The 24,622-nt window shown below is 31.9% G+C and overlaps 3 protein-coding genes, 1 long non-coding RNA gene and 1 other non-coding gene across 7 annotated transcripts; 2 read left to right on the top strand and 3 right to left on the bottom strand.

Annotated features, from left to right (window-relative positions):
- The first annotated feature begins 1,646 nt into the window (after positions 1-1,646).
- On the top strand, positions 1,647-1,718 carry TRNAC-GCA (transfer RNA cysteine (anticodon GCA)). Its single transcript has one exon. It is a non-coding gene; the product is annotated as a tRNA-Cys (tRNA).
- A 6,441-nt stretch (positions 1,719-8,159) lies between these two features.
- Positions 8,160-9,290, bottom strand: LOC133690729 (large ribosomal subunit protein P1-like). Its single transcript, XM_062110995.1, has 4 exons — positions 9,134-9,290; positions 8,906-8,978; positions 8,511-8,717; positions 8,160-8,407 (listed from the first exon to the last, which is right to left on the bottom strand). The coding sequence occupies exons 2-4, from the start codon at positions 8,972-8,974 to the stop codon at positions 8,351-8,353; spliced, it is 333 nt and encodes a 110-aa protein (XP_061966979.1). The 5' UTR covers positions 8,975-8,978; positions 9,134-9,290; the 3' UTR covers positions 8,160-8,350.
- A 2,627-nt stretch (positions 9,291-11,917) lies between these two features.
- On the bottom strand, positions 11,918-14,180 carry LOC133690928 (pentatricopeptide repeat-containing protein At1g05600). 2 transcript variants are annotated; one of them, XM_062111210.1, is made up of 2 exons: positions 14,031-14,180; positions 11,918-13,538 (listed from the first exon to the last, which is right to left on the bottom strand). In XM_062111210.1, the coding sequence occupies exon 2, from the start codon at positions 13,477-13,479 to the stop codon at positions 11,968-11,970; it is 1,512 nt and encodes a 503-aa protein (XP_061967194.1). In that variant the 5' UTR covers positions 13,480-13,538; positions 14,031-14,180; the 3' UTR covers positions 11,918-11,967. The 2 variants fall into 2 exon arrangements, with proteins under 2 accessions (XP_061967194.1, XP_061967195.1); XM_062111211.1 differs by having other exon boundaries at positions 11,918-13,541; positions 14,031-14,166.
- LOC133690929 (uncharacterized) lies at positions 14,177-15,540 on the top strand. The gene is made up of 2 exons (XR_009841537.1): positions 14,177-14,739; positions 14,872-15,540. It is a non-coding gene; the product is annotated as an uncharacterized LOC133690929 (long non-coding RNA).
- A 1,345-nt stretch (positions 15,541-16,885) lies between these two features.
- Positions 16,886-19,843, bottom strand: LOC133690667 (uncharacterized). Of its 2 annotated transcripts, none has more exons than XM_062110916.1 (6): positions 19,069-19,843; positions 18,813-18,945; positions 18,306-18,423; positions 18,136-18,172; positions 17,792-18,041; positions 16,886-17,704 (listed from the first exon to the last, which is right to left on the bottom strand). In XM_062110916.1, exons 1-6 carry the CDS (start codon positions 19,273-19,275, stop codon positions 17,664-17,666), a joined length of 786 nt encoding a protein of 261 aa, XP_061966900.1. In that variant the 5' UTR covers positions 19,276-19,843; the 3' UTR covers positions 16,886-17,663. The 2 variants fall into 2 exon arrangements, with proteins under 2 accessions (XP_061966900.1, XP_061966899.1); XM_062110915.1 differs by having other exon boundaries at positions 16,886-17,678; positions 19,069-19,829.
- Positions 19,844-24,622: the final 4,779 nt, after the last annotated feature.

Below are 24,622 nucleotides of genomic sequence, written 5' to 3'. Positions count from 1 at the left end.
TCAAGTTCGAGCCATGTGGTTGCTCATAAGATGACCACTGGAGGTTTACATGGTCGTTAACTTCAGGGTCCGTGGAATTAGTCAAGGTACACGCAAGCTGGCCCGGATACAAGAGGACAAAGAGGCATACTTGATTCAATTGGTTGACACTTTAATCAATATGTACCTATCCTTATTGATGCATTAATCCATATGCCATCATCCTTATCAGTGTGTGAATCCATATGCTACAATCGCTTGCACTCACCACCGTGTGCGAGCCATGTGTCGCCATTGTTTTGACTAATTTCCAACATATTACAGGGTAAAAGTAAGTTTTCCTTGCTTATTTTTATCATTACGAAGTATTCTCAAGATTGCCAGCGAAGCTTATATTTTGGGGCAAACTATTATTACAATCAAGATTGTTATTCGGTCCAAGTTACTCTCCCCAATCTCTATAATTAAAGGAACCGTAAATTTTGCACAATAAAAATCACACTTACATGTGCTTGCCCTTCTGCATATATAATAATCTCTCTTTATATTTCATTCACTTACCTGCATTACGAGGGTTTTGTTAATAATTTTTTAGCCCTAAAGTGTTTTAGGAAGAAACAGTTCTGTGCTCCCATGGACTGTAAAAGAGGGTTAATTTATTTACAATTGGGTTTTAATATTATGATATTTTATGTCATATATAGCATTAATGCTGGAACAAAATTTAACCTGAAAAATTGATGGACGTCACTTTTAATGAGATCTCCAGAAAGCCCCACAACCATAACTTGAAAGCAGGTTTTTTTCATCAGCGAATTCAATCAGGACGGGTATCCTTGCTCGTTTTTCTTAAAAAACAAATGGGTATCTCCAAGCTGATGCAGACATTAGACATGTCGATGGTATCTAAATTTCTTTCTCGCATCCTTTTTGCTTCAAACACCTTGGGGCAGCAAACTCACATTGGAAATGGGCTGCAGCATGATGTTGAATATTTATGTAAAGGTTATTGGCATGAGTGAGAGTCTGGACTAAAATTGTGTTTATTTTTGTAATTGAGGTTGAGGTTTATAAAAAAAATTAGAGAAAAACAAGAAAAATTAGTTTATATAATTAAATTTTATATATATCTTGCAATTATACTCGACTTTAACCACCAACTTAATCAAATAAACAACTGTATTTTAATATGTATGTTTGGAAACGCAGTGCAAATTATATTTTTAAAAAAATTAAAATTTTTATATATATTTTCAGATAATTTTAATATGTTAATATTAAAAATAATTTTAAATCTGTTCATAATCTTTTGAAAAAGGTCCTTGTGCACACTTCATGGTGTCGGAGTAGTTTTTGTGTCCTTCCTTAACAGCCAACTCTGAAGCTTGTCAGAGTAGTTCTTTGATTGACACCCGAACAAAAAAACGAAAAACAAAGGAAAGGAAACGAGTGGTGGTGTGAGGATACAAACAACTTTATTCAAGTCCACGTGGAAATGTCACCGACACCTTCGTTGAGACCGACCATGTGGAGCTCGGTAAGGGATGAGGTGTCCGACGTAGCACCGGATAAGTTTCAAGTCACTTTCGCATCTTTTACCCAGAAACTGGAAAATTTTCCAACTAGAAATGGCTAACTACAACACATGCTTTACCTTAAGCCAATCGGGGTCTATAGCTCAGTGGTAGAGCATTTGACTGCAGATCAAGAGGTCACCGGTTCGAACCCGGTTGGGCCCTTTTTTATTAAACAAAATTTAAACGACATCAAAACTTTCTTCAGCAAGAAGGAATATTGATTACGATGTCATTTTATAATTTTAATGTATTTATAGTAAAAAAAAAATTAACAAACTGCACATGGAATTAGATAAATTAAGAATTATATGTATTAATAAATAAATAATTAATTATTAATGACATATAAAAATAAAACTCGAGAAATAAATGTAAGTCTATGTATTTATTACTGAAAGATAAGGTATTTATTTAATTATATTTGTTAATTAATCAAACAGAATAGATAAATATATTAAATTAATTAAATGAAAAAAATAACAAATATAAGTGAAGGTATTTTATTTTCTTTTTTTTTTATTATTTTTCAATAATTTTGTTTTTTTAAGTCAACCGGGTATGCATCCGATGGGCCTAGCTTTCAAGGCCCAGGCACCCGGCAAGACCTTGTTTAGATTTTTTGGGCCTTTTCCCTTTCCTAAGGAGCTTTTGCATTATTTAATTACAACTCCCTTTCAAACAGTAGGGGGGCCAATGCCATTATTTCTCAATTCCTTATTCTGTCGTGCATAAGATTTGTTATGGGGTTACTTTTAGTTTTCAACTGAGGTGGCTCTCATTTGGGAAAGCGACTTTATTAAGAAAGATCTTATGAGAGCCATTACTAATTTTAAAATATATGTTGCCCTTGAAAGGATGCTCAGTTTGTTTTTAGTTTTTAAAAATGTTTTTGAAAAAATTTAAATTTTTTTTACTTTAAATTAATATGTTTTTGGTGTTTTTAAATTATTTTAATGCGCTAATATCAAAATTAATTTTTAAAAAATAAAACAAATATTATTTTAATACATTCTTAAATGAAAAACAATTTGAAAAATAATCGCAATCATTTTCAAACAAGCTCGTATTAGCATTTAAAAGTAGGAAATGTAAGGCTTATACTGCTATAATTGAGTCGGTTTTTATCATAGCTCATGATTTTGAGTTGCAAACCTCAAGTTCTAAAAGGAGACTAAGGCTATTTTAAAAGCCTTTTTTATAATCCAATCCTCTTTCAAATCTAGATAATCTTCAGCTGCTTTTTCTTCTGGAAAAAAGGAAGAAAAACTTAGTTCATTGCTTACAAATCTATTCTTTCTTCATTTAAGTTGTTATCCTTTACCTCAAAGTATAAGTAACAAAACTCTTGTTATTTTGAAAGTTCAAATAACTTCTCTATTAACTAAAGTTCATTCCATCTCAAAACTTATTATTTTAGAGTTTTTTTTTAATTCTTTTAAAAGTTCTCATTCCAAATCTTCTTGTCATATGCCTGAAAATGTTCATGTCAATAAAGCTTCTTCTAGCAATTCTAGCCCTCCAACATTTTCGGATTCTTTACCATTAAAAAACTCTAATCAATATGGACATAGTGAGTGTTTATATACATCTTTTCTCTTAATAAATGTTATTTTAATTTTATTAACCCTCCATTGTAATGTTTTGTAAGAGTAAACTTTGTTATCCAATCATTTTTAAAATTAATTAGTTCTCTAAATCTAGATCTCTAGAATAATAATTAAGTATCTTCTTTGTTGAAGTTTACACTTCTAGAGTTGGTTAAGCATCTTCATCTGCCTATTATAGAAATCATTAAGATTCATCTATTTTGTCTTAGTGATGCATTATTTGCTTCCCAATATGCTTCTAATGTTAAAAAAAAATAAACCAAACTTTTTCTACACTTATTTCATCTAGAGATGTTGCTAATTCCACTGTCAAGAAGCAACTTGAGGCTAATGTTGCAAGTTTAGAATTTGAATTAATATCTGCAAAGCAAAAAATAAAAAAAGATTACATGTTCTTATAGACTTTGACAACCCTATAAATATTAGAAAGGGAGTCCGATCTTATACCAACCATTCTATTACTAAATATTTATCACATGAAAAACTTTTGTAAGAATTATAAATATTTTTCCTCTAAGATATTTTAATTTTTTATTTCAAGAAATATTCAATAAGATCTAGATGATCCAAATTTAAATTTAGTACTTATATATGAAATGAATTCTTTAAACAAAAATGACACTTGGAAAGTAGTTGACTTGCCAAAGAAAAAGAAGAAAGTATGGTGCAAATAGGTGTTTATGATTAAAAGCAAAGTTAATGGACGCATAGAAAGGTACAGGTAAGGCTTATGAAAAGGCTTCACACAAATATATTGCACTGACTATCAGGATACATTTACTCATGTAGCCAAAATAAATTTAATTTCAAGTGGTATTATTTTATTATTAAATTTTATTTAGGCTTCATATTAATTGGACATTAAAAATGTTTAAATGGAGACTTAGAAAATGAAGTCTTTTATGAGCATACAACTTGAGTTTGAAGAGATAATTGATAAACATAAAGCCTTTAGACTAAAAAAAGTCTTTATATAGCCTTAAGCAATCTCTAAGAGCATCATTTGAATGTTTTGGAAAGATTGTAAAACGCCATGGTTAATTCTAAAGTCAAGCAAATCATATTATTTTTATAAACATTTAAAAGAATACATAATTGCTATCTTGATTATTTATCTGAATGACATAATCCTAACCTGATACGTGATGAAAATATCGAGTTGGAAAGACTTAAGAAGAAACTTTTTAATGATTTTAAGATCAAATATTTGGGTGATTTGAAATATTTTCTTGGAATGAAATTTGGTATGTCTAAGGAAGGTATATTTGTCACTCAACATCGATATATAATTAATTTACTTGGTGAAACAAGGTTGTTAGGATACAAAGTAAGTGAAAACACCACTTGAATCCAGTATGTAAAAACCGAATAAATGGTGAATCGAGAGCAATACAAAAGACCTATGGACAAATTAATTTATTTGGCTCATACATGACTAAATATAGCCTTTACAGTAAATATGCACTCACTTGGCACGAAACACTTTGATGCATTAATAAAATCTTAAGTTACTTTAAAGGAACTCTTGGAAGAGGTCTGTTGTTTAAGAGACATGAATATTCACAGATTGAAGTCTACACCGATGTAGATTAGGTTGGAAGTACAAGTTGTACAAAATCAACTTCTAGTTATTATACCTATATTAGAGGGAATTTAGTTACTTAACGAAGAAAAAAACAAAGTGTTGTTGTAATAAGTAATGCATAAGCTAAGTTTAGAGCAATTACACATGGGATTTGTAAAGTTGTGTGGATTAAAAAGCTTTTAGAAGACTAGATTCTTAACTCCTCATCCATAAAGGAATACTATGACAATAAGGCGTCCATCTCAATTCTTAATCGCTCACAATACAATTCTTCATTATAGAACAAAGTAATGGAAAACTGGTAAGTACTTTATCAAAGAAACGATTAATAATGGAATGATTTACATGCCACGTATTCCAACCACCGAGTAAGTTATTGATATATTTACAAAGAAACTTTATAAAAAAAAAATTGACTACTTGATCAGCAAACTAGTAAAGAAAAATATCTTTAAGCTAACTTGAAGGGGCTTATTGTAAGATAGAATATTCTATTTTAGGTTGTTTATGATAATAGATAGATTTGGTATTAGTCAACTCTTACAAATTAGAAGCCATTACTAATTACAATATATGATTTGATTAGGTATTCTACTTTAAATAGGAACCTTGTACATATTATTTTGATTCAAGTCAATATACTGATGATTGTCAAAGAAAACTATCTTCATCTATACACCTAAAACCCATATTAGAGCCAACAGCACGAAGCTACTAAAAAGAGAAGTTAAAATAAGAAACTCTTTCAATGACACAATGGCACATAAATGAGCATGGCATAGATAGATACCCGGTGAAAGCGTTCTTTCTCGCATAACTGTAACATGCAAGACTCGCTTCAATCTATCTCAGGCACTACTTCTAGAAGTGCAAGCATGTGTTTCTCTCTCTCTTGAAACCTCAATAATGTGTAGGAACATTTGGTGGAATAATACTCTCTGATTTCAAGTACTCTAAAATATGACTTAGGCTCCATTTGTTTGCTGGAAAGTAATTTGTATTTGGAAAGTGAATTTCGGGAAAAAGAATTATTTTCCGATGTTTAGTAGTATAATGGAAAATAAGTTGGAAAATATTTTCCAGTGTTTGGTTATGTCATGAAAAATGAACTGAAAAATAACTTATAAATGTTTTATTTTTTAAAAGTTTATTAAAATATTGAAGAACAAATCTTACAAGTTAAAAAGTTGAATGAGAATGATATATATATATATATATATATATATATATATATATATTTCATAAATTATCTCAAATAAAATAAATAATAATCAAAATAATAGAGATCAAATCTAAAAAATAAAAAAAATTGAAAGATGAAGAAATTAAAATAATAATAATTAACATTTCATAAATTAATTCAAATAAAATAAGTAACAATCAAAAGAATGATAATCAAATTTGATAGATAGAAAATTTTAATTAAAAATGATAAAAGAAAAGCAAATAACAATTATAAAAATAAGAACTAATATTAAAATAAAAATTAAATTCTAAGAGATAAAATTGAAAAATAAATATGAAAAACAAAATATATATAACAATCAAAAGTTTGAGGACCAAATTTGATATAATCAGCAAATAATATGACATTTCTAAATTTTTTACAACTTCCGGAAAGTGTTTTCCGCTCAAAATAAAAGAAAATTTTTTTCCTGAAAACCAAGCCAAATTTTTCTTTGACTGGAAAGTGTTTCCAGTTAACCGGAAAATATTTTTTATTGATCAATTTTTGTAATAGCAAACAAATTTTGGGAAGTGGTTTTCAAAAATACACATAGTCTTTAGTACAACTCTTGAAACATGAGATTTTATACAGGCAACAATGCATGCAATGAATTCAAACAGATTTCCTTTGCATTTCTTCGTAGGCCATGATGCATCCATATTTTGGAGTACTTGAAATCAGAGAGTAATTTTGCATACATTGTTAATTTTCATCAAGCACAGATTCATATGCTCGGGATACATGCTTTTCGGTAATTTGAACAAGAGTATCTATCGTATTCTGAATCAATAACTTAGCCTACATATTTGTACTCCCACCATCTTGCAAAGAGAACTCCTGCTTCGGATTTTCAGCATCTAAAAAAGTGCAAGTATAATGAAGCGGCCAAGTGGGTCTTTAAGCTATTTCCCCTCTTACTTCTCCTTGAAAATATATGCAGGAGCTAGCTAGAGAGAGAGGGATGGCTACCTAGCTAGCCTTCACATAAAAAGCTTGGAAAGAAAACACCATTGATTCATACATTAAAGACTTCAAGGGAGAGAGAGTTAGAGGTGAAGCAACGAGAACTCTTTTAAATCTATCTTCATCACCGAACAAAACATACTCAAGAAAGCAATAGTGTGAGCGTGAAAGGTAGATGAAAAAACAGGAGAGAGAGAGGCATGCGTGTTGCTAGGCAAAGAAAAAAGGAAAATAAAAATAATTTGCAACTACTATATCTTAAATTTATATAAAAAAATAATAAATTGAAGTGGCACTGAAAGGAAAGCGAAGGAAGGATAGGAAAAAGATAGGATTTGGGTTTTGGTTCGAGAGTATATCTTGGAAAATGAAACTAGAGAGAAGAGCAGGGGAAATTGTTTTGACCACCTTCAACAGCACAGATGACTCGCAAGCAAGCACACGATTGGAGAGACGTACTATTTCAAAAATGCCATCAATAATCACCTAGCTACCAGTTCGCTAATCAAGCCGAGACGAAACTATTTACAGCAATGGCTCAGAAGGCACGCTAGGCCTTTCGACAACAGAAGTTTTTACCTCACAACGAGTACATGATCCAACAGCTAAAGGTAAAAACAGCGGCATACAAATATTATATGACAGCTTAACTAGCTAATAAAAGACAGAAGACGAAGCATTCTCCGCTAGAAAAAGATGAAATGCAAAAACGAAGCAGTACAGTCAAACTACACACCCACAAAGGAGCATCAACAATGGATACCGGATTTGCACAGATGAGAGAATAGTAGAAGACTTCGGCATCCAAATCTTGGATAGCAAAATATTTAAAATCCAAATCATGAGGAACTCATTACACATTGGTATTCAACAATGGTAAATAGCCGCTGCTTAATATGCAACAATAACAGGTAATGTACAGGCAAGCACTCGAATCCTAGTTTTGTAAATGTACCAAGAAAAGAAAATATTGGAAACCAAGATTACAAAACCATTGTCTAAGATATATTAGATCATACTTAATATTAAAATGCCAATCCGAAGAAATTCTTAAAACAAAAGGCCATTTTGAAAGCAATTTCAAGCAACAATTCTATAATGGCTGGAACAGACAAGGCAAAAATATATTAGATCATACTTAATATTTAAACACACATCAACATACTCAAATAAAACTACTGTCAACAGTGAAGCATCAGATCAGAATCCAGCAAACATAATAAAAAACAAAACTCAACTGAAATACTTCTATTATATCTAGAAGCCCCCAGTCATGAAGATAAATATCCAGGATTCTCAAGAAGTCTTGCATTCACGAATAAAAGTATTTCTAATGACAACTGCCAATCAATCCAAAAAGGTATTTAACTACTAAAAGCACCAGAGGACTTGGGCATTCTGCAAGGAGCTTCTAATCAAACAAGCTGAATCCCATGTCTTCATCTTCACTTTCCTCCTTGACCTCTTCCTGCAAAATACAATCAACAAATCACCAGAGTCAGAGAGCTCAAGAGCTGAAAACAGCCACCACCCAATTCAACAACATATACGACGCGTTCCTTTCTTCTTACCTTCTTCTTCTCCTCAACAGCAGGAGCAGCATCAGCAGGAGCACCACCAGCTGGGGCAGCAACAGCAACAGCAGCACCGCCACCAGAGCCAACATTCAAGATGAGATCCTCAATGTTCCGCTTCTCAAGAAGCTTAGCAAACAAGCTTGGCCAGAAAGATTCAATTTGCACATTGGCTGCTTTAACCAATTCTGCAATCTTCTCTGCCTAAAAACATTAGTTAAAGAATCCGAGAAAATACACAGATCCGCTTGGAATTCTAAAAATAACTTTAACATGTTACAAAAACGGAATAAAAACGTTAAAAAGAAATCTCAAATCCTATAAAACATATGAACGAAAGAACTGAGAAACAGAACAACGATAATACAATTTATCTAGGGTTCGAAGGATACAGTGATGGCGATGTTATCATCGTAGAGAATAGCAGCAGCGTACGTGCAAGCAAGCTCGCTAGTAGACATCTTTCTTTAACCATTAAAAAAAAATCAAAGAAAAAATAAGAAATCAGTAGACAAAGTTTCAGTAATCAACGATTTAAACGCAAAAATTAAAAAAAAAATAGAACGATTGCATCCAGCTATCTATAAATAAACAGTGTTCCGGAAGAAAAGTGTGTTTACCTTGTGGAAATAAGATCTGAGGCTGGTTGCTTCTAATCTCTGGCTGCGCTGCTGCAACACAAATAATCTCTAGGGTTTGGAAACGAGAGGGAGAGGGGGGTTTTAAAGGCAGTGAGAATTGGGCTCGAGTGGTTTAAGGGGTTCAGCGTTATAGAGCCCACCTTACGAAGGCGAGGCCCATTATGTGATTCTTCTAATGGTAAGCTAAATTTCCATCTCATATATTTAGACATGTTACCTTTTGGCCCCCGTAGTTTAGACTTGTTCAGAACCAACCCTCATCATGTTCCCTAGAAGCGCCACGTTGCTGTTGGCAAGTGAATTAATTTTTAAAATCCTGATACTCTTTTGTTGAATATTATCATTTAAGAGAAAAGGCTGACATAAAAGACATGTAAAAAGTAAGGGGAAAGGAGGGGTGAAATTGAGAATGGCTAGTATAAAATAAGAAATAACGAGAATAGAGGGGTGATTTTCAGTAATTAAAAATGGGTACATTAATAGAAATTATTTTTAACTTTAATTACTTCATGATACTCAAATAAAAGAAAAATCAAAGGTTAAGTTCAATTTGATCCAAAGTCCAAAATAAATTGAGGTAATTTAAACTTAAAAAAAAAAAGAGAAAATAATTAAAATTACAAGGAATCCTTCATAGGAGATAATTTTAGATCTCCAGATTAATTAATAGTTAGCGTGATATCAGTTTTTTCTCTTTCTTTTTTGACCTAATATATTTTTTATTCAAATGATTATATATTATTAATGATTTATTGATTATCGTGCACCTTACTTTTTATTTAGTATCAGATTTTTATATCGTATATAGTAAAATATTAAAATATTAGTCTTGCTTCCACGAGCCTTCCGGCATAATTCCAAAATAACAAAACAGCTAAAACAAAAGATAAATTCATTATGGTTAAAGACAAATTTTATCATTCACTTTTTTTTACGACTCCTCCCAGTGGAAAAATGTCTTTTTTTCATGTTGATGGATGAGTTGTTGTATTAATTTTTTTTTTAATACTATACGTGTCAAGGGTAATTGGAAGGTTTATTATTAATTGGTTTTTTTTTCTCTCTCTTTTGTTTTTTTTAAATTACAACTTGATATTTCAATTTCAATTTTTCTTTTTGAATTTTTATTTTTATGTTTGGTCCTTTTATAAAAGTTTTTTTAAAAATTTTATCCTTCGATCTTATTTTTTCATATGTAATTTTTTTTCAATTTGATCTTTATTCTTTTTGTTTTTTATTTTTTTCCGTAACCTTTTTGTAAAAGTTTTATTAGTTTTTAATTTTATCTTTCAATTCAAATTTATGATATATTACTTTTTTCAATTTGTTACTTGTTATTGGTTTTTTTCCCTTTCATTAAAGTTATTTTTTTTCCTATTTCACCATCTGATAAAAAATTTGTAGTTGTTCTCTAATTTATTTTTTATTTCTATTTTTATTAACGTTCTTTTTATTTTTATTTTTTATTTTTATTTTGAGTCCTTTTATGTGATCACTTTTTTTCCTTAACTCTATCCTCCGTCATTTCATTTATTGGGAATTGAGATTCGTGGTTTTTTTTATTTGTGTTGCTTCTGGTATAATGACCCTAGTTATGGGTTTGAAAAGTTAATGGTGATTGACAATTGTTTTCTGGCTTATTTTTTTTTAATTTCATCATTCGTCATTAGTTTTTTTTAGAAAAAAAAATCAGCTTTGTGGTTTTCTTTGATTTTTTTTATTGAATTATCTTAACCTCATGATCTAGGATGCAGGTTTGGCGGGTTAATCCAGGTTGTCTCACCTCTTATTGCCTAGATTACATATCTATTGTGCTAATTTAGGTTGACTTAATCATGTTTTTTTTATTTTTATTTTACTCAATTTCATCCTTTCATATTTAATTGGCTAAAAAATAAAAATCTTCATTTTTCTACTTTTAGAAAAAGGTTTTTTCACAAGTTATTATGATTGCTTTTTTTTGTCAGTTTACTACTATTAGTTTTTTTTTTTTTCATATGATTAGAATAAAACTAACTTATTTGTACAATTAGATCCAAATTATTGAGTTTTTGTTTTTTTAAAGCATGCGTACAGTATCTGAATATTATTTTTAATAGAAAAAATTCAAGTAGACTCGCAGTATAGCACATGCACACTCTAATTACACTCTATACTAAAAGGTTTTTGTGTTTTTTCATTGTTTATCTAAACATAAATCATTGTGGATTGAAGCAATATAATAATAGGATTATTCTTGTCAAAGAAACTTGCTAAACATGTAATAGAGAGGTAGGATTGTATTTTCCATAGAATGCATTAGATATTGAAATGATAATTGAGAATAAAATATTCATTTTGGATTTTATTAAGACATGGTAAAGCTGTTAGTGGGGCATGACAAAACTGTCTACCCTTGGCACCGGGGCATGGCAACTGAACATAAACAAAAGGAAGGAAAACACAAAGAAGAAATTTTTTCCAGATAAGGGTCTTAATCACAAGAAAACCCCACCTTATATTTTTATTACTGAATTTATTCTTTATGATAGATTACCGAAATATAAGCTAAATATCTTAATTTATACTAATTCCAAGTGTATCTTAAAACGAAAAAAAAAATCTCAATAAATAATTATAGAATTATTATAGAGATTTTTAAATATAATATTTAATTTTCTAAACTAAATAAAAAAAATAACTAAGGAAAATTAATTTCCCTTCGAACCTCCTGCATCACTCCTCAAACTCTTAATTTGTGAAGAGAGACGGAGAATATCAACGTGGACATCTAATAGGACAAACTTCATGTATGATAGTTGCTCTTACATGCGCTATGAACTGATAAGCTGATTAAATGTCTCACAGCTAACATCTACAGCAACCATATTACAACAAACAGAAGTTACCAAGGAGCTCCACACATGAAGTGCTGGTAGCTTATCCTGGCTGACCATCTCCTCTAACCATATAACAGCTTCATATTGCCTGCCCATGGAGGAAAGACCCCTTATAAGGATATTGTAGGTATCAGCTGGTGGCCAATATGATTTAATTAACATCTCTTCCAAAACCTTACTTGCTTCAACAAACCTACCATCTCGACACAGCCCGTCCACTAAAATGCCGTAAGTTTCCTGATTGGCAACACAACCCACCTGCTTAGCCATCCTTTTCAAATAACTAACAGCGATTGCTGAATTCCCTGCATCACATAAGCCTTTCAATAAGACATTATACAATCTTACATTTGGAACACTATTTCTCTCTATCGTCTCCCTTTCAATTACATTAATGGCTTCACCACTCCTACCTTGTCTACACAATGCGGTGACCTTCGCTTCATAAGTCCTAAGTGATGGCCTATAGCCTCTCTCTTGAGTTTCATCTAGCACTTTATCAGCCTGACCAGTCTTGCCTTCAGAGTAAAGATCAACAGCCATCGCTGTATAACTAGCCAAACTGGGAATTCCGCCTCTGATTAGAGCTTCATTAATCAAAAGCTTTGTGGCTTCTATATCTTCACAATTACTGCACTGACTAAGATCAAGACGGTGGCGGTATCGCTTAGGTGCCTTCAGCCCCTTCCTTAATATCTTACCAAGGATTTCCAAAGCTTCTTCAACCTGCCCATTATCACATAGAGCATCCAAAAGGGTTCTATATACTACAATATCCTCTCCGCTTCCCTTTTGAGAGATCCTCCAAAACATTGAGTATAACAAATGTGTGGCCTCGTTTAGCCTTCCATCTTCACACAACCCCCTCATAAGAATTCGATAACTATCCCTATTCGGATAGCAACCCTGATAATCCATCTCTTGGAAGACTTGCAATGCAAGGTCAGAGCGATTACGTTGACAAAGAACATCCAATAGCAGGTTTAAGGCACGAATGCGAGATTTCACTTCCCACCCACATGAGTTCTCCAAGAAAAAACGGTGAGCTGTTTCAAGTTTTGATTCCTTCACCAATATTTGCAAAAGGGTATTGAAAGATTCAGTCCAATTTACACAGTTGAATTTTGGAATATTCTTGAAGAGTGAGACAGCTTCACTTATTTGGCCTGCACCCGCATAGGTCTTGATTGCAGTAACAAAGACTGAATCTTTGCACTCACAGGAATCGTCGCGCATCTGATCAATAACCTCTTTCATCTCAGCAATTCGGTCTGAGTTTCCAAGGATGCTGATCATGGTGGCATACACAGGACCATTGTGGTGATAGCTGGGGTATTTGTCTTTTGCATCCTTGAAAATCTGCAACGCCGTTAATGGATTTTTCTGGCTCCTCAAAATTTGAGAGAGTTGTGTTGGTGTTAGAAGCCTAGGCCACCTTATACTCATGGCAACATAAGCATTTAGTCAATAGCTAGAGCACAGTGGAACACTTTTCATTAACAACCCTGCTTGACATTGAAAAAAAAAAATTTATAGCAGAAGAAAAAGAAATGAAAACAAAGGAACCAAGTCTTTGAGGTCTAAAATGATTATCTTCAGAAGAACAGAAATAACATTTTTTTACCAGAAAAAAAAAATGCGATCGTCTTTACTTATTTGACCCGCAATTTCAATGAGAAATTCAAATCTATTTAACGATAGGCAAAAACTAACATGGGTGCTTTAATTAAAATTAAACATCAGCTGAAAGCTATGAAGGAAGCCGATGAGACCTTTTTTTTCTTTGTTTTATCCGAGGCATGACATAACATATGATCGAGCTGAAATTATCTCAAATAAATTCTATATTATAACCAAGAATAATGCATAACCTGTTTAATTTATGCAGAAATAAAGAATTATTGTAGCATTTATGAATCAATACAACAGAATAAAAGACTAATGCATTAGTCTTGGTTATAATATAGAAGGTAAGTGAGAAACCAGAATACACCAACCTTAGGTGCAGACTTGCTGGTGCTGCTGGTGTTGCTGGCTTTGCTGCCGGCAGGTCTGTTGCTAGCTGGAGATTGAAGAAGACTGAAGAAAGCAAGAGGGATACAGAAAGAGAAGGGAAGATTCGGCTGGAGAAGTAAGTAAGAAACCTAGTTTTTCTTCAAAAAAATATAGGTGGGGTATAAATGTAATTTTCATAAACTTTAAGGTTATGGGTCGGGTTTACACAGGGTTTCGGGTCGAGGACAGAGCAGTATCGATACCCTATCCAAACCTTATTTTTTCACTTCAAATATTATCCAACCCGAGCTAAAAAAAAAAAAAAAATCATTCCGGTAAATTCAGGTCGGTCTTCACGGGTGAAATGGTCATTGCCAAAGTAGAGCTGTTAAAACTTGAGGGAAATATTTTTTATTATGAAGGGAAAGACGTCGTTTTTGGCGGTCATCACAGTCAACATTAGGAGGCGGTAAACCGCCATTGAAGTAGATAGAGTTTCATTGACCAGGCATCAGGTGCTCTCTCTCTCTCGTAGATTTTTTTTTCAACAAGTTAATTCCACGTGTTTAGATTTGCGTTATAGGAGTTCTTTTGAACAAGTTCCATATGTTTAGATTTGCAGGACAGTTTTTCTTGTTTCCTGGGTGTTGAGGAACCATGTTGTGTTGTGTTTTTTGACCATTGCATAACATGCTTGTCATGTAACAGTTGGTATGTTTGGTTTCTTTGGAAGAAAAAGATTTTTGGATATTTCTGCTTGAAAACATCCATTCAGCTTAGGTTTCTGTTGCATAGGTTTCTAATTGTTTTGTTCTTGTGTCTGATTGCTGCATCTTGTACCAGATACTCTAGGAAGCTCAAAGGTTAAGGAGTTCGAGAGACCCATGAGACTAGCTGCATTGTCTACTTACTGTAATATGCTTGATATAGACAGTTTTAGTGAACTTTCTTTTAGCATAACATAATTTTCCTGTTTTGAATTAACCAAGTTTCCATTAATTTCACTTGTTACTAAGAACTTGATGCAGCCATGAAATGACTGCCTTTCTAGGAAGCATAGCCTCTTGCTTTGCACTTCCTGGGGGTTAGTTGCTCTGCTTATAGATTATGCTCTGGGTGCTACCACATGTTCTTCTGTATGATAATTTCTGTAGTATTGCCTGTCAAACAATAGAAAATTTTGATCAGAGACAATCGTTCGTTTTATTTTGGCTGTTGTATTAGGAAGGAAACTGTTTGAGCTCGGACAGTAGTATTTCAAGAAGCTTGGTTAGTACTCGTTCCTGGATTTGTACACAAATGCCAAATTTTTAAGTGAGTCCGCAGCTTTTATTGAATCTATCTGCTATGAATAGAGATGGCATGTACCTTGTAAATTTGGGGAATATTTGAGATCCGAAAAAGATTCATTTTATGGCAGTTGTAGAGATGCAAGAAGCTTTGTCATTGTATGAATGTTTAGATTTCAAGTGGTCTAATGGATTTCTTCTTCCCATTTATTTTGGGGCAACATCTACTCGAATTTTTGGGTTGATTCTTGAGCAGAGAGAAGATAAGATGTCTATCTACTAATAGTGTGTACTACGCTTTAAATTCCACTTCGTCATCAAACGTAAGGTATGCTTCCACAATATTTTACTATAACATTTAATGTTATTAAATCTGGTCTTGCCACGAGATTTGACTCATGGAGCCAGGTTTTAAATTAAATTGGATGAAAGTTGATTCAGTCGATTTAATTAAAACTTGAATTATTTTAAAAAAAAATCAAAATAATATTATTTGAAATTAATTTGAGTTAACTCATTTAATTTACTCGGGTTTTTAGTCAGGTTATGACTAGGCCTGTTTTAATAACTTTGTTAAACATTAGTCCTGCTGGTTGGCAATGACGAGGTCAAGATGTGCTGTTGAAAACTACGCGAGAATGCTTCCCTACCACAATTTGAAATCATTTATTTGTATCGTGAAGTTTGAAAAAAATGTTAGACGTATAGCCTTGTGAAGCAGAAGTGATAGAATCTTTTCTGGTATGCTAGCCTAATTGTGTTCTTGAAACAACTTATAGATGCGCTGGTATTCTCCTTCCAGCAAGAACATGTCTACAACTCATGTTGCTTTATTGTATGCCATTTTCGATTTCAATCTTGCATCGGTATCATGACCTTCTCTGTTTGAGATGAGTTACGGAAAACTCAGTGCACTGCCAGAGAGGTAAACTCGGTGATTGAGTAGCTAGAGCTTGCAGGTTGTTTGGGTACACAACTCACCTGATGCTTTGTACAAAAAACTTGTAAAAGATTTCCCTGGTAACCTTTCGCGGATTTATTCTGCCTTTGCATTAGGACCGAGTTGCTATGAGAATTGGAATCCATGTTTGGCGAAAATCATCTTCAATTGGTAAGCTAGGCAGCAGGCTTTGTAATTTTCTAATTCTTCAGAAACTAACAAAAACCTCGTTGGAGACCATGTGATGAGGAGAGGAGAAAAGTAAGAACCTATCTTCATTAGCCATTGACCATGTACGCATTATCCATATCAATGATATTAGTTTAGATTCGTCTCATCATCATTTGTTTAGCAGAAACTTCTTCACCTACTTCCACATAGAATTCCAACTGCCACAGCCATGTGATGCAAACCCGCATGCCCAACTTTGGAACAGAAAAAGTACCATCACCCATTTGACTCCCCTTTGCGAGATCCCCTTGGATTCCAAACACACACCCCAAAAGATGTGATAATGCAAAAGAAGGGATTTGAATAAGAAAAGAAATGCCGGATGAAAGCAAAAGATGAAATGTAAAGGAGATGATTATCTGTAAACAGAAAAATATAAGGTGACAGAGACACCATCTTTCCCCCGGCTAATGTTCTGATCCTATTATAAAAAAGCAGTCAATCATGAATAATGAAGAAACAAAAAATAAAATAAAAATTACAAGTTAATGACTGAGCTATCCATAGCCCAACTTTCTTGTTGACCAATATGGGCTCAAAGATATAAAACCAATCTTTGAACCCTGATTGCTGCCAGATATAAACAAGAGGAAGTCATCGGATGCTCTCTGCCTCCGAGACATAATAATCTGCTGATTAGTATCTGAGGTAGAATCCAATGCCAATATTGGATTCCACCTTGTGCTAATACATGAAATGAATATGATTTCTTTTCCTAGTTAACGCTAACAACTGCTTGAGACTCCCTAGTGTCCTAGACCGAACATGTGTGATGATGAAGTTGATAATGTCGGGGGCTTGAAAAATTGAAAGAGAGTTAGTGGAGTGAGCTTTTGTATCTCAAATGCCTGTAGCCATGAAATGAACAATCTGATGCTGAATTTTTGGATTCTTCTGATGTTATGCTAACTGATGATCATGCATAACCCTCCTTTTGAATCAGTGACATGAAACAATGTTTTCCTTATTCCTTCTTCCCCATTATGTTTTTCCTGGTCTGCGATTTGTGGATGTTGTCAGTCCTGTGAGAAGACAACGAACTTTCCATACTTATTATTTGGTTGGTGAGTTTTGTTCAGTAGCTGTTCCAGATGCTTGCAAAGCACCTGTTCCTGCTCCCACCACCCCTGTATTTGCTGTGGGTGCTACTGCTGCTGTTGTAGTAGTTGTCATAGTCATTGTGGCTGCACCTGTTGCAGGTTACATTCAAATGATCCTGTCATTGGCCTTATGTTAAGTAAACTAGCATCAAATGGATAAATTTGATTCATGAACAAGTCAGGGAAATTATTAGAATGATCACCCGCAGTTGTAGTCGCCATTGCTACAGAAGAAGGAAGTGATAAGATTCCTGTAGAGCCAAACTGCTGAGGTAAATAAGGGTACTGTACCATTTGGGGATATTGAATTCCAAAACCGTGTGCTTGGCTACTCTGTGCATACGGAGTGTAAAATGGGTAGAAATTGTGTTGGAACATCCCTGGTGTTCCTGATGCCCCTCCAGTGGTATAGTAAGGTGAGAATTGCTGACCTCCATAAACACCATAATAGCCCTGCAAACAATGTCATAAGACTCTGGTCAAACAACGCAGATGAAATTGGTTGTACAAGACATTAGCTATACAAGTATATCACGTCAATACAAACCAAGGGATACATGGCATCCTGTGAATATCCAGTGTACCTGTGAGATGACAGGAGGAGGAAAAGGTAGAATATGATAAGATAATGAATACAGAAAATTGAAAGCATATTAAAGGAGAGTGAAATTGAAGAAAACATTCCCTGGTGACTTTTATTTGTTACTGTTTACTTACCCATAAGCTGAATAAGGAAATGAGTATTGACCAGTGGGTTGATGGGTGTATGGAGCTGCGGATCCAGGATAAGTAGGTGAAGCCACTACTCCATGTACTGGTCTAAACCGTCCTGTGCCTGCGATTTCATTTTTTTTACTTAAGTAAATACTTTAATCCTCTTGTTCAATGAATGCAGATCTACATTTCAGTTAGCAAGCGGACGAATAGAGTAATTATAAGCTTGTTACAGCTATCTTGCCACGGTTTTTAAAGACAATATCAACATGGAGTGGGTTCAAAAATTGGAATCTTTACATGTTTTAAGAATGAAAGACAAAAGGGCATTTGCCCCATTTTTTGTGTTGTTTCATGGAGCAATGTTGGTTGAATATTCAAGGGATAGTTAACTTTTGCATAGAAAGTGGATATATATATATACACATACATACATTGAGATGAGCAAAGTATTCTAAAAAATATATGGGAAGGAATGGAAAGGAGATGACAGAGAAGAGAGAAATGGACCGTGTTGAGGGGTTGGTGGTCGAGTCTTTTGTGCACCAAGTGATGCAAGATTGCAGTTTGCCCTCCTTCCATCGATCACCGGAGATGGGTTTTGACAAGCTCTCATGGCTGCATCTGGATCCTTAAATGTAACCTAAAGAAACAAGAACAAAGACCCACTTTTTACCGAATCACGCAGTGGGAGGAAGACAGGGAAATATACCCCTCGCAAAAGGGAAAGAAAAAGGAAGGATAAAAAAACAAATAATGGGCTTACAAAGCCATATCCCTTGGATCTCCCTGTATTCTTATCTGTGATAACAACAGCCTCCAGGATCTCTCCAAACTGTTCAAAATAACGCCTCATGGTGTCTCTCTGTGTCTCCCAGGCCAAACCACCAACAAAGATTTTGGTAAAAGTCGTGTCATTGTACTGCCCTGAATTGCCACCACCCACCATCTGAAATTGCCTTTGTTGAGCCATGATGATATACAATATTGCACACCAAAAAGAACAAAATACAAAGAACAAGGCCCAGATAAAACAAGGAAAAAAAAAAGAATGTTAACGGAAGAACCACCCTCCAGCCGGAACAAAAATCAGTAAAAGACCCCCCAAGAGAGACCAAATATAGAGAGAAATACGAAAAGACGGTAAATAAAGCCAGAAAGAGCCGTTTGTTTTGGTGATGATCACATCAATCAACAAAACAAGCTCTCTTTCTTTTCTACACACACCAAACACTCGTGTGCCTGTCTATCTATCTATATCTCTGTCTGTTTTTCTTCCTCTTGTTCTTGTTGTTCTAGTTGTTGTCTTTCTAATGCTTTAACTGCCACTTTTTCACAACCACAACTCCTCAGATTCCTCAACAACGATACCCGTAACGAGAAAATCATTACTGTTAAGGGGAGAGAGAATAACAGGAGAAGAGAAAAGAAAGAAACCCTACAATAAATAATAAGTACTATATTTATATACCCGAAAATAAATATATAGCATACATAGCACAAGAGAAGGAGAGATGATAAAATTAAGAAGAAGGGAAAAGGAGAAGACAAAAAAGCCGCTAGTGGACACCCACGACAATAGTAGGCAAGGTTGTCCAATGAAATCCTAAGAACTAACCTTTTTTTTTTTTTTTTTTCCTGTATCAGCCACTTTCTCTCTCTAATATTATGGGAAGACTACAAACCAGTCCTATCCTATACAGCCACTGACAAATAAGCCCTCAACCCTCGAAGTAATTTTCCATGAGGTTCACATATTCACCCCTGTAAGGCTGTAACATCACCACCAGTGATCCTATTTCATGAGAAAAAACGACAGCGTGACATGGCAAGAACATTATAAGATACTGGATTGGTGGGAAACACCATCTCCTGCAATTTAATTTTTGATCTACAAGAACATTATGTTTTTCTTTTAGAAAAGACCATGCAAGATGCAAGAAATGTGTGATGCATATGCAATTATGAAGTGATATATGAATCGACTAATAATTCGTTTAATGGTAATTCCATCTATTACTTTATTGTGAAAGAAAAGATTGGTTCGTTCGGCTATAAATACTTTCATATCTCATATCTCGATGAATAGGGCTCGGCAATAAATTTAAGTTAATACTTGAAAAATTTTCTTTTCTCAATCTTGATTCACGTAGAAATTCAAGAACTATAGTACTAGTTGCATATTTTTATGCATTTATTTAAACAAACAAAAACAAGTCAGATAATATATTATTTTATTTTGGGTGTTGGAATTAAAAAAAAAAAAACTCTTTTTAGAAACTTCGGTTCAAGCTATTAGATGTAGAAAATTTTATGAATAAAAGAATCATGAAGTTGCATTTTGTAAGGCACTCACATTCTGATTGGAAAAGCTATAGCTGGCCATAACTTTTAAAAAACTACAAATTATTAATCCTGAGAAAGATACATGGAATGAGCTGTGACATTAGTTTTCAAAGCCACCGCCATAACTAAAATTACACTCGTAATCAAATTAATGATCCCTAATTGAACACTCAAAATTAACAACAAATTAAACCCTTACAAAGGCAATGCACTAAGCTTTGGGGATAATATTGTTTTTTCATCATGATGCAATTATTATTTTTAAATTATATAGGATTAGATTAATAATTTTGTTTTGTTTTGTAAAGTAAAATTACTAATTTAATCCTAAAATATCATAATCTAATACCTATTACTCTAGGATATTTTTGCATTTTTAATTTTTTATAATAATATAATTATTTTAATGTCTTTAAAGACAAAATCAATTGAACTCTTATATAATATAAGGGTTTTTTACGGTCATTTTACATATTTTTTTTGTAATTGAAATTTTCAAGGTATTCAGAGGTATTGTTGTAAATTACATTTCTTAAATATAATAATAAAAAAACATGATGGAGCGTCCATGACATACACCAGCGTGTTAACAACCCCTGTACCATTCAAGTGGCGTCTGAGGGGTAATCCGCCCATCAAATGCCGCTATATTGGGCAACATTTGAAAGGTATTAAAGTCCTAGACCAAATAAGACGGCACGTGGATCAATATTTGTAGCGGTTTCATGTTAGCAACCATTTTTTCCCCTCCCTTCTCTCTTTCCCCTTACCTAGATTTCCTCGCCAATTCCTTAAAAATTCAAGAACAACCCTTTAATTTGTTGATTTTTTAAATTTGATCTTTTTTATTGTGATTTTTTTATCTTGAATAATTTATTGGATTAGCCCACTTTATTTTGATTGCTATTTTTTTATTTGGAATCATTTTTTCAATTGATTTTTTTTATTTCACCATCATTTGCTTTTTTTTTCTTTCCAATTTAATCTCTCTTCTTTTGATTGTCAATTTTTTAGCCTTCACAAGTTTTTTTAAAAATCATGAATGATTTTATTGTATTATTTCACTCTACTTTGTTTTTTTTCCTGTGAGATTTAATCTCTATTCTTTTGATTACTAATTTTTTTGATTTAAAAAGTTTTTAAAATTTATATTCTTAAATTGACTCATAATAAATTTCTTGATTGAAGCCGGATCCAGGGTTTTATGGGTTCTGAGTTTTTAAAATTTGACCGGGTTTAGGATATTTGTACAAATTTTCTTGGTTTTTTTATTCCTTTTTTTAAATTGATTTTTTCTTATTTTTATTCTTTTTTGTTATCTTTTTGCATTTTGATTTTATTGGTACAAACTATAAATGTTTTTCAATTTCATCCCCCATGATTCTTTAATCTTTCAAATTTAGTACTCATTCTTTTAATTGTTATTATTTTATTTGGTATTATTTTTTTAAAAAATCAAATTTCATCCTCTTTAACTGTTTTTCTTTTAAATTTTATCCTCATTCTTTTTGTTGTTTTTTCCTGTTTTCTTATTAATAAATTTTCAATAATTTCACCATTTAGAATTAAATTGATTGACAATTAAACTTTTTAATTGAATTATGGCCCATGATTCAACGAGTTTCTAGTTTTTTTAAATTAGACCAGGTTTAAGAGATTCTCTTGTATTTTCTTAGTCCCCCTTTGTTTTTTAAACTGATGTTTTCTTTTTATTTTGAAGTTTTACTTTTTGCGGTTATTTTTATTAGGTTAGCATTGTATTATTTAATAATACAAATAGGCTCATATATAGTTCTTTTTATTTTTCCCCTGTTTTTTTTCAGTATATTTATTATTATTTTTTCATATTATTTAAATGGTCACTTAAACCAATAACTTAAGATTTGGATTTGTTTTAGCTTAGCTTTTTTTTTTTTTTACATAAAAGCTTTTTTCAGCCCGCGATGAAAAAGGTGGGTAACATATCTTGTCATATACTATAGATCCTAGGCCATTAATGAACTCTTTTAGTCCTTTTTCTTTTTTCTTTTTGGTGAAGCATATATAATTAAGGAACTAGTAAAGATAGTAATTATAAATGTAAATCCTTCTGTGACGACTTACGCCCTTCATAATATGTTGTTTAAAATAAATAAAATATAAAATTTGAGTCAATAGAAAGTTACAGGTTTTATATTATTTTTTTCTCTGGGTCCTTTTTATAGTTTGTACTAAACGACTTACATCGCTACATGTTAGATAACAAAAATTAAATGTAATTTTTTTTAAAATAATTTTTTTAAAAACATTAAAATAATGATATATTAAATCAAATATAATTAATATAAATTAATATATCAAACTTGAGATCTGAATCATGGATTATTTTGGATTCAATAACCTTTTCTTTTAATTTAGTTACTTAATAAAAAAATTATAAAAACCAATTTAAAATAAAAAATATTAATATGATAAAATTAAAAAAATCAACAAAAACCTATTGTTGAGGAAGAAAAAAAGAAAAAAAAGTCAAGCCAAGCACGCTTGAGGAAATAAAAACTAAATTAATTATTAATTAAATAACATGGAAGTAAGGGTTATTTATAATTTATTAAAACTATTTAATTAGTCATTGTAGTATAAAAGTTAATTAGATGATGCCTTAATCATTATTTTGCTTGTGCAATTCATGCGATGAATATATTAATTACTATATTTTAATATTATTTTTTGAAAAATAATTATATTTTAATAATTTCAATATATGTTTAACTATTAATTTGGTTGTACATGTATATTAGGTTGTATATTTTGTTATAATTATCTTTTAAGAAAAAACAAAAATAAATCTTGATAAGCAATTTAAATATCTAATGAAAAAAATAACTTTTTTGTCTTTATATATTCACATTTTTTCTTATATGACATATTTGTTTTTATGATATTGTCCCTCGAATCACCAAAAAAAAAAATTCATTTAAAAAAAAACTAAAAAATAAAACTCATTTAGAAGTTTTATTTATTTTTAATTTCAAATATTTTTTTAATTTAATACTCATTTTTTTAATTTTGTTTTTTAGGTCTTTTGTTAAATTGATTTTTCTTTTCAATTTCACAATTCAATCGAAAATTTATTTGTATTTCTTATTTTAATTTTGATCCTCATTCATTTGGTTATTTTTTTATCCTTTTATTAAATTAATTTTTTTTCAATTTCACCCTTCGATAAAAAATAAATTTGTTTTGTATTTTAATTTTGATCCTTATTATTTTTATTTTTTAATCCTTTTGTATAATTAAAATTCTTTTTGGAATTGGATTTTATGACTTTTTCAAATAAGATGCTTCCGGTTTTGTGATCTTAAACACGAGTTTGAAAAGTTAATGTATGTTGACATTTGGTTTTTTAATGGGTTTTGTGATTTTTTTTTCTATTTTGTTATCTCAATCTCATGACTTAAGCTGCAGGTTTACCTGGATAACTCAGGTTGGCTCGACATTAATTACCAGGGTTACAGATTTATCATGTTAACTCGGGTTGACTCAAACTAATTGTTTTAAGTCTTTTTTTACCTATATTTATCCTTCCATGTTTAAAGAGTTATGAATTAAGCTACATCATTTTTAAAAAAAAATATTTTTTTCATTTTATCGTGATCTATTTTTTTTTAATTTTATTTATTTATTATTATTGTGTATTTTTCTTGTTGACTGATTAAAATAAAACTAAATTATTTCATCCAATCGAGTTTATCATCTAAGTTATAGATTTTCCTTCCTTCTTTTTACCGCGCTTGAATATTATTTTTTATGAAAAAAATCGAGCATACAGCTACGCGCGAGTCTAAAACTAGTTAAATGCTATTTGTGCAAGATGGTAGGATTTTCTAATACAATTGTTTTTGGATTACTACAAAAAAACCTTTTTTAGTTTACTTTTTATTTTAATTTTGCTCTTTATTTCAAAAATCATATTTTATTTTATGAAGTTTATA

This window comes from Populus nigra, chromosome 4 (genome assembly GCF_951802175.1).
Source record: "Populus nigra chromosome 4, ddPopNigr1.1, whole genome shotgun sequence".
Lineage (NCBI taxonomy): Eukaryota > Viridiplantae > Streptophyta > Magnoliopsida > Malpighiales > Salicaceae > Populus > Populus nigra.
The sequence above is the reverse complement of the archived record's forward strand: the minus strand, read 5'-3'. Positions and strand labels throughout refer to the sequence as shown.

Bases quoted from the DNA above. Each gene is read 5' to 3' on its own strand.
- LOC133690729 (XM_062110995.1), bottom strand. From the start codon at position 8,974: ATGTCTACTAGCGAGCTTGCTTGCACGTACGCTGCTGCTATTCTCTAC. The intron at 8,718-8,905 runs GTATCCTTCGAA...TAATGTTTTTAG, and splicing joins ATGATAACATCGCCATCACT to GCAGAGAAGATTGCAGAATT. The intron at 8,408-8,510 runs GTAAGAAGAAAG...TGTATTTTGCAG, and splicing joins CTGTTGAGGAGAAGAAGAAG to GAAGAGGTCAAGGAGGAAAG.
- LOC133690928 (XM_062111210.1), bottom strand. From the start codon at position 13,479: ATGAGTATAAGGTGGCCTAGGCTTCTAACACCAACACAACTCTCTCAA.
- LOC133690667 (XM_062110915.1), bottom strand. From the start codon at position 19,275: ATGGCTCAACAAAGGCAATTTCAGATGGTGGGTGGTGGCAATTCAGGG. The intron at 18,946-19,068 runs GTAAGCCCATTA...TTGTTTCTTTAG, and splicing joins GATCCAAGGGATATGGCTTT to GTTACATTTAAGGATCCAGA. The intron at 18,042-18,135 runs GTTTGTATTGAC...CATTGTTTGCAG, and splicing joins AGGATGCCATGTATCCCTTG to GGCTATTATGGTGTTTATGG.